Raw genomic sequence first — 11,650 nt, forward strand, 5'->3', positions numbered from 1 at the left:
CACGGGGAAGCGGCACATCATCATTGCACTGGTAAATTTTATATGTTGTTACTGTTCAACACAACACCTAGCTAATAGTCTTTTGGTCGCACACACCCCTGGCGATGCCGCCCAGACTTGGCGCGCAGCAGGCTCCGGTTGAGGCAGCGGAGATTACGAGGCTGAAAGCTGAGCTTCAAACGCTCTCTAGGACCCGTCCTACTCAAGACGTGTCTGGGCGATACACTCAGCTGTATTTTGCGGCGACTCGCGCCGAGGTTGACAAGCTAGATGGCAGCCTGGAAGCAAGCGTGCTGGCGTTGCTCGCTGCCGCTTATGGTGCAGTCGGGCGGAGCATTCTCGGCACCGCTGGCGCCAACTTGCGGGTGTGGGCATTCCTCGGTTCCGAAGTTCGCGAGCGCTGCAACCCGCGGCTGGTCCTGGCCCTGCTGCGCTCGGATACTCTCAGCCTGCTCGCACAGATCTGCTCAGCACTGGGCACGGCCAATGGCGGCGATGCTGCCGGTCCCTCCACCAGCAGCAGCAGTGCCATCCCGCGCAGTGCACAGGTGGCCATCGTCGGGCAGGTGTCTTACATGCTGTACAGCATCATGCGCACGGTGAACGCAGAACAGAGCGCAGCGCTATCCGGGCTGGCGATCGCGCTCGGGCGCAGCCAGCTTTTGGAGCATCTCACCAGGGCCATCGTGCGCCTGGCGGCAGTGCTGCCACCGGGCGTGCGCGGCAGCGGCGACCCGGACGCCGCTTGGGTTCGTCTCCGCAAAGCAGGTCAGGAGTCTTCAGAGGCGTTTGATGCGGAGGCGGACTGGGCTTGCCTGTGCCTGGCGGTCGAAGCTGTGTGCCCGTCAGTGGCACTCGTCATGCTTACACATGACGTGAGGGCGGGCGCCGCCAGCCTTGCGCCTGTGCCGCACCCGGCCTATGCAAAGACAGACTCCGAGCAGCTGGCATATGCGTCCCAGCTGCGTCTGCTGCTGTCAGGGCGATGCGTGCAGTGGTTCGTGGTATGGGCGCTGCAGGCCGCGTTCCTGGGCGCGGCAGCTGCGGCGGCTCCGGGCGCAGCCGCCGCGGCAGCAGCGGGGCCCCGGCCCTCCGGCCCCGATGCGCCACAGCAGGAGGTGCCGCGCCTCCTGCCCCTTCGCCTTCCACCAGCGCCAGCGGCTCTCCCGGCGGCTGGCACGCCCATCGCCGCTTGTGCCGCTGTGGTGGCGGCCGTGGCCCTGGTCTTCCACGTGACGGTGAGCGGGCCCGGGCACCTGCCAATCGCGCAGCCGCCTGTCGGCTACCGGCCGGCGGCGGTGCCGGTGCAGCATGCATCCGGTGTGGCTGCTGCCGGTGCAGGTGCGTATGCCGCTGCAACTGCCACGAAGGCTGGTGCCGGCAGCTCAGGGCGGGCGGCATTGCACGGTGTCCCCAACAGCGCCGTTGAAGTGTACGACTTGATCAAAGCGGCCTGGCCAGAGCTCTCTTACTCGGGGACTGGCGGTGGTGGCGCCGGTGACGGCGGAGGCGCCAGTGACGGCACGCGCTTGTGTAGGTCAGCCCCGGCGCTGCTGCTGTGTCGGCTGGTGACTGAGCTGCGGCCACACCAGGCAGCGGCGCGGCTGCCAGGGCTGTGGCGGGAGGTGCTGGTCCCAGAGGCGGGCATCATTGTTGGCGAAGGCCACGACACTTATGTGGGCGAGCTGCTTCGGCTGCAGGTGCCCGCACCGCCCCTGGCGGCTGGCGCGCCGCCGCCGTCAGCAGGGGCCAGCAGCTACAGCACCTACAGTCTGCACTGCGCGCTGGACGCGGGGCTGCTGCCGGCACTGGAGCGGGTCCTGCGCAACGAGCATTCGTGGGCGGTAGGCATCCCGGATGGCAGTGAACTCAGCAATGGGCCTGGTTGCGCCAGTAGCACCGGCCCTCAACCCGATACCAACAACGTCCTCCATATGCTGCATGAAATCAACAGTAGTTTACGCTATTCGGGCTTGTGGCCGGCGGCGCTTTCACACGCGCCGCCGGAGCAGGTGGTCGGGCTAGTAGCGACGCTGACGGCGGCGGCGCGACGGCTTTCCCAGCGGCCGCCGGTCATGCTATGTGTCGGGCCGCTGGCGGGGCGCCTGAACAAGATGATGCCGTACCAGGGAGACGCAATGGGGCTGCTGTGTGGCAACCTGGCAGCGCTGCTGGAGCAGGGGCTAGACCTGGCGGAGGATGCGGCGGCAGCGGAGGGCTCGGCGGCAGCAGCACGTGCAGCGCGGGAGGAAACGACGGTGTCGGTTGCAGGGGCTCCGGCGGGCTCCAGCAGCCACAGCCGCAGGCGCCGCTACCTGCGGCTGAACGACGCGCTGGAGGCTCCGGAGTCCGCGCCCATGCAGTGGCCGTGGCTGGTGGCTGCTGGCGGCACGCCGCCGGCTGGGTCGGCGGCGGCGGCCCAGCGCGACTGGCTGTTGTCCTTCGCGGCACTGCAGTGGCTGCCGCTGCTGCTGGAGGACTTAGGTACAGCTCTCCCTGAAATTTTGAAACTGGAGGAAGCAGTTGCAGACAGGGAGGAAACAGCCGCAGGCGGAAACGGAGGGCCCATGGACTTGAACGCCCATAGCTTGGAGAGGGCTGTGGTGGCGCTGCGGGTGGCTGGGGAGGTGCTGGCGGCGGCCGCGATGGCGCAGGTAGATGCGGAAGAGGCGCGACTGCGAGGCACGGACGGCGCCAGCGGCAGCAAGGGGCAGGCGGCGGCGGGCAGGGCGGGAGCTGACCCGGCGCAGCAGCAGCAGCAGCAGCAGCAGCAGCAGCCAACAAGTGCTGACGTCCTTCGACAGACCAACGCCCAAGCTCAACATGACCCCACCGCAAGCAACCTCCATGCCGAGCTGCCGAGCAACGTGAGTCCTTATCTTTCAGCCGGAGCGCTCTCACAACTAAGGACCAGGGGCGGGGTTGGGCTTGGGTTTGGAAGCGGCTTGCTTGCATACCCAGCGGGCGTTGGTGATGGGGGCTCGCACGTGCGTGTGCACCGCATAACTTGCCGATTGAGACCCTTGGCACGATGCCTGATGTGACCGCTGGCAAAGTCGAAACGCAGATGTTGTGAGAGCCATACCATACGGTGTACATGCATGTTACGGTACTTGAGGAGTCGGAACCCCACCCTCAGGGCGTGTGGCCTGTTTTCCTTACCTCCAGCCTGCCTTGTGCTCACGCGTGCTTCGACACGCACCGGTGGTCCTGACGCCTTCCTCGGGGAACCTATGATGTGTTCATTCCCTTGCGTTCTCAACTTGCACCGCTAACGTCTCGCTTGCATTCAAACGGCCCTCCAACCCCTTAACAGGCTCAACAGCAGCTCGAGTCGTGGCAGCCGGTCTTGGTAGCGCTTTTGGACGGCGGGCACCTGCAGCAGCTCGTTGGCTACTTCGCCACACACACGGAGCAGTGGGCAGGTCTCAGCGGCAGCAGCAGCAGCGACAGCACCGGTGACGGCACACGCTGCGGTGGCGCGGACAACACGGATGCTGATGGTGTCGGCGGCGACGGCCTGGAGGGCTGCGTATTGGATGCGCTGGAGGCCTTCTGCGCGCACCGGCCACAGGCGCTTCCACACTTGATGCTTTCACGGGCCCGGAAGCTGGGCCAGGTGCAGGCTGTAACGGCGAAGTCGGGCGATGTCGGTAGCAGCAGCTGGCCTGGCAATACAGACAGCAGCTGCAGCAGCGGCAGCAGGAACCCGAGCGATGGCAGCTCAGCACCGGCCCAACAGGTGGTGGTGCATAAAGCGCTGTGGGACCTCAGTCCGTTGCGGGAGGTGGCGGCGCGACACGGGCGGTCGGAGCTGGTGCAGCTGATTGACGCGGCGAGTGCGGATGTTGCTGTTGCCTTTGGGAATGCAGACGCAGCGACGGCAGGTGGCGAGGAAGGTGTGGGCATACTGGTGGATGCGTCCTGCAGCCACCTGAGGCGGAGGCTACTGCGGCGCCGATACCGTGACGCGGCTGAGGGGGCCGGCGGCGGCGCCACTGGTTGCCAGCCGTCCCGTGCCTGGCGGTTGCTGTCGCCGTACGAGGTACGGCAGCAGGTGGATGCCGCACTGGCGACGGCGGCGGCGGCTGTTGCACCTGCGGCGGCCACCAGCAGCGCCGGGGCGGCCAGCGGCTCGGGTGGCGGTGGCTCGGCATCAGTGGCCGCGGCGGCGGTTGCGCCTGCAGCCCTGTGCGCCAACCCCGGCTGCAGCAGCCTGGACGGCCCGAGCGCGCTGGTGCCTTCGGGCGGCGGCAAGACGTGCTCGCGCTGCCGTGTGGCCCGCTACTGCTGCGGCCTGTGCCAGCTGCAGCACTGGCGCAAGGGAGGCCACGCCACGCAATGCCCGGGCGTGGTCGCGGCGACTGCGGCCGCGGGCTCGGCTGCAGGTGTGGGTGCGAGCAGCGGGGCTGAGGGAGGGGCGGCATAAGAGGCGTGGGGATTTGTGTTACACACGTGCAGGGGCTTGGGGTTGCATGGGCTTGGGGTTGCACTGATTACTCTGCGCAAACGCGCAAAGTGAATCGTAGGCGCTCCTTCAGTTGTTGGTTGCGAACGTGCCGCGGTTGCCCCGGGTGACTTACGCGTAGGGAACAGCGACTTGCATTGCCACCATGGCGGCACTGGACTCTGTTGGCAGCTGGTGCCGTGCTTGTGACCTCAGGCGGTGCACGCCAGTGCAGTTGGCGCCCTTAGTTGGGTGTGGCGATGGGCATTGCGTTGGACTGGAACCACTGAGGGCTTTCGGAAATGAACCCAAAATGCTCAGAACCCTCAGGGCGGCAGCAGCTAGGGCCGCAGCAGCAGCAGCAGCAGCAGCAGCAGCAGCAGCCAGGACCGGAGCTGCAACAGCCACCGCCAGGGCCGCGGCAACAGCAGGGCGCGGAGGGGCAACCGCACGTGCCGCCGAAGGCCATTCCTCCCGAGGTCAATCAGGGCTGTGCTTGGCCAAATCAAAAAGGGTCAGCTGCTGCGTGAGTGCGTTCACGCCCGCCGCCGGCGCTGCTGGCCGCCCAGCGGCAATGCCGCCCGGCACAGGCAGGCACAGGGGCGTAGTGCGGCGTGGGGTTCGCCGGCGAGGCGGCCGACGCCGCAAACCGGGACTCAGTCGCGCATGGCTGGCGCGGCATTGGTGGTTCGCCCCGCTCAAGTAGCGGAAGGAATTGTGCTGGCGGCGGCGGCACTCGTTGTGGCGGCGGCGGTCGCAGCGGCAGCGGGGGTGGCGGCGGCGGTCGCAGCGGCAGTGGTGGCGGCAGCGGTCGGCTGCCCCCTCTGGCGCCGTGCAGAGTCAGATGGTCGGCGTGCGGGGCTGGCGGCTGCCTGTGCTGGTGACGACGCAAGTCGTTGACGCGCGTACCCCGTTGACGGTGGAGCTCAACGACGTCTGGTACGGCGCCCTGCAGGAAGCATGGAAGCTGGCGGGGGTCTTTGGGCTGCGCACCCAAGAGGCTGTGATGACGGTGCTCCGCGGCGTGCAGCAGGGCCCTGGGCAGGGCGAGGGGTGAGGGCAGGACGCCATATTGAGTCACGTGGCAGAGGCCGGCGGGCTGAGCCAGCCCTGGCAACAGCCAGCCGCCCGGGGCCGTGCACAGGGGCGGGCATCAGGGGGGCCCGCCGGTGGAGTGGAGGAGGAGCCGAGCGTGGCGGGTCATCACCACGGTTGATGTACCGCGGAAGTGTGTTGAAAATGGTGGCTGAATGTACGGATGACGATTACGGTAAATAGTGGGCACGGCTAAGGCTTGCACCTTCCAGGGGTAGGCCGCGGCCGCTGGCGAGAAGAGCCCGAACCGCGTCCACACAGGGGCTCAACACTGCCTGGGTCATGGCGTTTAGGGCGGGGGGCGGTGTTTGGCGAGGTGCGGGGACCGGGCTTAGCCCCACGCGACAAGAACGCACCAGTGGGATCGTGGGCTTCCAGTGGATATGACGGGGTGCGTGGTCACCAGAGGTTGTTGTCGGTGTCTGGCTTGCTCGGTTGCCGGCTGCAAGGACACGCACGGACTTCATGTTTGACAAGCTTGGGCGTGTCTGTGTCCCTGGATGCATGCGGTCACCATAGGTCTTGGATGCGGTGTGGGCGACTTGGGTCAATTTGGTGTATGGGACTTACCTTCCTTTGGAATGGGGCCAAGCAACGGCTGGAATGGGCATGATCCTGTCACTGCGATGGCAGCAAAAGGTGGGACTGTGTTCAGACGACAACTGTGCGGTAATTCACGTAATTGGCGTGCCTGCCTTGCTGCTGTGTACGACAACCTACAAGTCACGCTGTAGGAGTAACGGTGCCTAGCGCGTTTCCTGCTACATAGACCAAGCAGACTGGCCCACGTCTGCAAACCGAATAGGCGTGCTCCTGGGTGCATCAAGGCATCAGGCGGATGTTGCCCAGCCCGCCCAGGGCGGCGCGTCCTGTATATTGTTGTGGACGTTTGAAATTAAAGAGTTGCAAGTTTGGTCCCATGTCTGCAGGCCCTGCCGTGGCCGGTTGGCGCTGAAGGCCGTGCGTGACCCGGTGCGAATCCGTTACCTTGGTGCACAGCCCAGGTTGCAGCTTCATGTACAGAGTGGCAGTGTTCCAAGATTGAAGGACACAGCTAGCACGAAACCTTATCATTTCATGACTTGATGAACACGATGATCCACGCCTGCCCTTTCATCTACATTCGCGTCACCATCAAACTCTAGTCACGACAACCTCGACGCACAGTCCGCACGCAGGCCTGTCATTGCGTAGTCACCGGGGCTTCTCGCAATCCACGTACATCGCGCAAACAGCCATTGCAACCGGTCTCAGACCCATCAACGGCACAGTACCCACACCTAAACGCACGCAACAAATTGCCTCCCAGATTCCCACACTGCGCTCACTTCGCAAGTTCGCATCACCCCGCATCCTCCCTGGCATGGTTCAGCCGTACCGCAACTACCGTACTGCTGCAACGCACGCAGCTGCAGCTCCTCTACCCACAGCGCCGCCCGGGCCTGGCCCTGCTCCCGCCGCGCCCCCTCACGCGCTCTTGGCGGGGAAGGGCACGCCCAGCTCCAGCAGCTTAGAGAACGCCACCGCAAAGTCCTGCGCGTGTACGGAAAGCACGTGTACAGAAATCCGTTTTAAGAAAGTGCGCAGGAGTGACGGTGGGCGCCCCGGGGCTCCCGCGGCACGTGTGAGCGTGTATACCGTACATCCAGTCCAGTCACGTGTTGCACGCGGGAGGTGTACGGCACTGCTGGCAAAGGCTGTGTGCGTGCAAGGAATCACGCAAGTGAGCACGAGAGGCGTCGGCTGCCCCGAGACCGAAGTGCCGCTTCCGCCTGCCCCACACCACCGCCGCTATTCCCTCACCGCTAGGCCCTCAACACAGCCATCGCGGCCGCCCCACACAACCCACGCACGCACCTTGAAGAACGCCTCCTCATCCTTGGCGTACTGGGTCACGTACTTCTGCAGGGGGGTAGCCATCCATGGGATGGTGTGTATCAAATATGGGGGGGGGGGCGGCGTGGGCGAGCAGGGCATGCAGTGTGTGTCAAACTGTTTGTGCGTGTGTGGAGAAGACGTGGGCGGGCAATGCGGACAAAGATGAGGTACGCGGGCAACACACCTTCAGACCTCATCATCAGTTACTCCCCGCCTCCCCACCGAGCTCACGCCCACATTCCGCTCTCCATCCATCCGACAACTCTGCCCATGCCGCCCACTCAATGCTCCGCTACCACACCTCATTCCGCGCCCTCCCCTCCCCTCCCCTCCCTCCCCTCCCCCACCTTGAAGCTGCGGTCGCTGAGCAGCGCCAGGTCAGAGGGCAGCATCATCAGGCTCTGGCTCTTGGTGTCCTCGTACTGCAGCGGCCCGTCCCACTTCTTGACAACCCTGGGGGTTGGGGCGGGGGTCATGGAGCAGGTGGTGAGGGTGGTGGCGTGCAGGATGCATTTGCGACACGGTTGTCATCAACAAGCGCAGGGGGTGGAAGGTGGGCGGGCGGGAGCGCGCGTGCATGGCATGGAGAAATCTGTGCACGCAAGAGTCCAGGATTGGATAAATGTGGTAGCTGGCATGACAGTAGTAGATAGCTCCGCTTGAGTGCAGAGGTGACGACTGTCCACTTAAGCCCGCCGAATCGCGTGGCGCGCACCGCACCTCACTCAAGACCGCCTTGTGCGCCGTCCGCCCCCTGTCCCGCTCCTTCTACGGCGAGGCCCTCCGCCCCTCCCTCTAATCGACGCCCGCCTGCTCGCCAACGGCGCCCCTCTCGCTCCTTTCCGCCTTCTCGCCCTCTCGCTCTCCGCCCCCACTTCTTGAAAAATCATGAATGTAATCCCCCCCCCACACACACACTCGCGCTCACCACTTGTTGTTGAGCAGCTCCTGGAAGTACAGGTTGGAGAAGGTGGTCGGCGCGTTGGTCCAGGGGCCGCTGAAGCCGCTGCGGTCTGCGGGTGGGGTTACATTCATGATTAATTAAGGAAGTGGTGGGGATGGGATTTGGAGAAGTGGGGGTAGCGGGGATGAGGGAAGCGGCGGGAGGGGTGAGAGGAGGACCGGGGTCGGACTCAAGGGAAGGTGTATGAAGCCCGCCCCATCTTCTACGCAATGTCCATCCATCCACAACGCAACTGTCGCCTCTGCTTGTGCTCCGCTAGTTTGGCTGGGTATGGTTTAGTTTGGGCTGGTGCTCCAAACCCGCACCCCCCACTCCATCTGCCCGCTGCCCCGCCGCACCTGTGTGGCAGCGGCCCAGCGTGTGTGCGCCGCTGAGCGCCACAATGTCCTTGTCGTCAAAGCCCATGCGGCCAAACACCTCGCGCAGGTGCTTGGCGCCCTGTGCAGCAGGCGGCGGGTGGTGGGGGCGGTGGTGGATGACAGACGGTTGGGGGGGGGGGAGGCCGGGTGGCCAGCAAACCGCTAGACCCAGATCCCAAGGCAGCAGCCCACAGGGCGGGATGGGCAGTTGTAAGGGAGGTGGGCGGGGACCAGCGGGCGGGTGTGCCAAACAGAGGGAGCTGCACAAGCACCCAAGCACGCACCCTACCACACACGCTGCACCCTACCACACACGCTGCCACACAAACACCCTCAGTTCCTCAGTCCCTCAATCCCTCTCACACACGCTCAATCCCTCTCACACACGCTCACACCCTCTCTCGCCTGTTTGGCGTCCGGCAGGCGGCCGTCCGGCACGATCTTGGAGCCGTCGGGCGCGTCGGAGCGGCCGGCGCGCCAGGGGATGGTGGGGCCGCCCATCTCCTCGATGGCCACCACGCCCGCCAGCGTCCACAGGTCGGCGTAGCTGCGTGGTGGGGGTGGGGGTGGGGGTGGGGGTGGTGACGGTGTGCAGTGGTAACGGTGGTGGTGGTAGTGGTGGGGGTGGCAGGGAGGAGGGCGTGGGCCGGCACACATGGCGGCAACTTGCGATTGAATGCACTATGCAACCCCCAACCACCCAACTCTCGTCCCCCCTTGCTCTCCAACCCAATCATCCCCCCTGCTCCCCAACCCAACCCCCCCACTCTCCCCCCCCCCCCCTGCCCCACCTGATCCAGGGGTGCGCGGCCTTGACGGGCTCCAGCAGCTTGCGAGCCACCGCCAGACCCGCGTTGGCGCCCCACTCGCACTCGGGAGCAAAGCTGTGTGCATACATGCGTGTGGCGGGAGGGAGTGAGGGAGGGAGGGAGGGGGTGAGACGGGGGCGGTGAGGTGAAGCGAAGCAGGGGTGGACGGTGCGCACGCGCAATGTGCCAGGCGTAGAAGACCACCCACCCTGAATCCCGCCCGGGGTCCCGCTTGTGTTCAACATGAGCTTGGCAAGGTCATGCCCGGTCTCCGCCTCCCCTATGCCTATATCCGACCCCAATCCTTCACCGTTGTGTCCGTCCTTCCTCGCATCACCTGTCCCCAACCGCAAGCCCCTCCGCCAACACGCACATCCCCAGCCCGCCAGCCCGCAGACCTCCCTCGCGCCCCCCTGCCCCCCTCATGTTTCGTGTCAGGCTTCTAGTTGAGAATCATGAAAAAATGTTTTGAATCTTGGTTGTTAACTAAAGATTGGAACAAACGACCCCCCGCCCCCACGCCCCATGCCTCCGCACGCACCGCATGGTGGCCCCGTTGCTGCCGCCGCTGCCGTCCTTCTTGGCGTAGGTGCCGGAGGCGTGCCAGGCCAGCCGCACCAGCACGGGGCCGTAGCTGCCGTCGTCGTAGTCGCCGTCGTCCAGCAGGGCCGCAATGGACTGCCGCACAGCCGCGTAGTCGCCGGGCGTGGAGGGCTGGAGGAGGGGCAGGGAGGGCGGTGGTTGGCGCTGGGGGCTGAGAATGGTCTGTTCAAAATCCAGGGCTCGGATCCAGGGCTGCTCTATCTAGCGACGGGTGGGACCCGGTCGTCGGCCTGCGACCCACATCCCCGACCCCGCGCCCCATCCCCCAGTCCCAGCCCAGACTGCCCGAGCCCAGGCTTCTGTCCCAGCCCCACCTCCACCCCCAGCCCATGCGCCCACCCCACCTCCACCTCCTCCTCCACCCCCAACCCATTGCCGCGCCCCGCACCTTGCTGGTCACCAGCGCGGGCGGCCCTGCCAGCGGCCCGCTCTCCGGCACCTTGCTGGTGAACAGTGAGTAGCCGTACAGGAAGCCCGCGCCCAGGCCGCCGAACAGCAGAGCCTGGAAGCCCTGTGGAAGGAGGGGGCGGGGAGAGGGAGGGGGGAGGGGGGGAGCGCGTGTGTGTATTGCGGGAAGGGCCGGGGAGCGGGCGGGGAAGGTGGGTCGGAAGGACATGGGAGCCGCTGTGGACGCGTGGATGTGGGCGTGGGTGCGGGTACTGGCATTTTTGGCGTGGGCGTGTTTGGAGGAGGATGAGGGGGACGGTGGCTGAGCGCCAGCTGAGCTGTTGGGTTGTTGGCACCGGAGGAACTCGAGGAAGGAACTCCGGAGGAAGCGCCACGAGAGGTGCGAGGGTGTTGCAGCTGTCTGCCGGGGCAGGTTTGTGTGGTCAACGCGCAGGCGTGCCAGCTCCGGAAGCTCTGTACAGTATAAGCCGTAGCTGACCGCCGTTAAAAGTGCGGCCACGCCCCAAACTGCTCCTGCTCACGCTGGACAACCGCCGAGCAATCGCACATGCCGCGGAAATCCCCGCGCAACGTGAAGGCTCCGCGCTGTGCGACCCCTGCGACCCCGTCGGCCGCACACCCCTGGCGCTCACCCGAATCTTGCTCTTGGCCTCATCCTTCGACGCCGCGGCGGCCGCGGCAGCAGGTGCCTCGGCTGCTGCCTTCTCGGAGAAAGCGCGCACGGCCTGGCCCTGAGCCGAGAGCAGCGACGTCGCGGGCGCTCCCTGGCGAGCCAGTAGCGCACCCAGGCGGACCAGGCGAGGAGCAGAGCTCGCCATGATGCAAAACTTCAGCAAGGAGGATGTGTCGTGAAGGGAGTTGCACAAGGGAACAAAGGCCCAGCGAGCCACTATGCGCTACACGTCGGCCGCAAGTTACGTTAACTATGCGTTGCAACGGGGAAGCAAGCAGACGACTAGGTCCAACTGTCCCGCATGGGTGCAGTGCGCCCGATGAAGGAGTCCCCCGAAGTGCCCCGTTTTGTTGCCCAGGGTGTTATAAGCACAATGCATACGTATTCAGACTGCATGTAAAACTTCCGCTGGCA

At 65.5% G+C, this 11,650-nt stretch overlaps 2 protein-coding genes across 2 annotated transcripts; one reads left to right on the forward strand and one right to left on the reverse strand.

Annotated features, from left to right (window-relative positions):
- The first annotated feature begins 70 nt into the window (after window positions 1-70).
- Window positions 71-6,382, forward strand: CHLRE_09g401849v5 (uncharacterized protein). The gene is made up of 2 exons (XM_043066044.1): window positions 71-2,867; window positions 3,317-6,382. The coding sequence occupies exons 1-2, from the start codon at window positions 105-107 to the stop codon at window positions 4,427-4,429; spliced, it is 3,876 nt and encodes a 1,291-aa protein (XP_042921409.1). The 5' UTR covers window positions 71-104; the 3' UTR covers window positions 4,430-6,382.
- Window positions 6,383-6,417: 35 nt separating this feature from the next.
- Window positions 6,418-11,480, reverse strand: CHLRE_09g401886v5 (uncharacterized protein). The gene is made up of 10 exons (XM_043066046.1): window positions 11,196-11,480; window positions 10,544-10,666; window positions 10,094-10,266; window positions 9,535-9,627; window positions 9,149-9,290; window positions 8,723-8,822; window positions 8,349-8,433; window positions 7,768-7,873; window positions 7,400-7,444; window positions 6,418-7,075 (listed from the first exon to the last, which is right to left on the reverse strand). Exons 1-10 carry the CDS (start codon window positions 11,379-11,381, stop codon window positions 7,010-7,012), a joined length of 1,119 nt encoding a protein of 372 aa, XP_042921410.1. The 5' UTR covers window positions 11,382-11,480; the 3' UTR covers window positions 6,418-7,009.
- Window positions 11,481-11,650: the final 170 nt, after the last annotated feature.

Source organism: Chlamydomonas reinhardtii, chromosome 9 (assembly GCF_000002595.2).
Source record: "Chlamydomonas reinhardtii strain CC-503 cw92 mt+ chromosome 9, whole genome shotgun sequence".
NCBI lineage: Eukaryota > Viridiplantae > Chlorophyta > Chlorophyceae > Chlamydomonadales > Chlamydomonadaceae > Chlamydomonas > Chlamydomonas reinhardtii.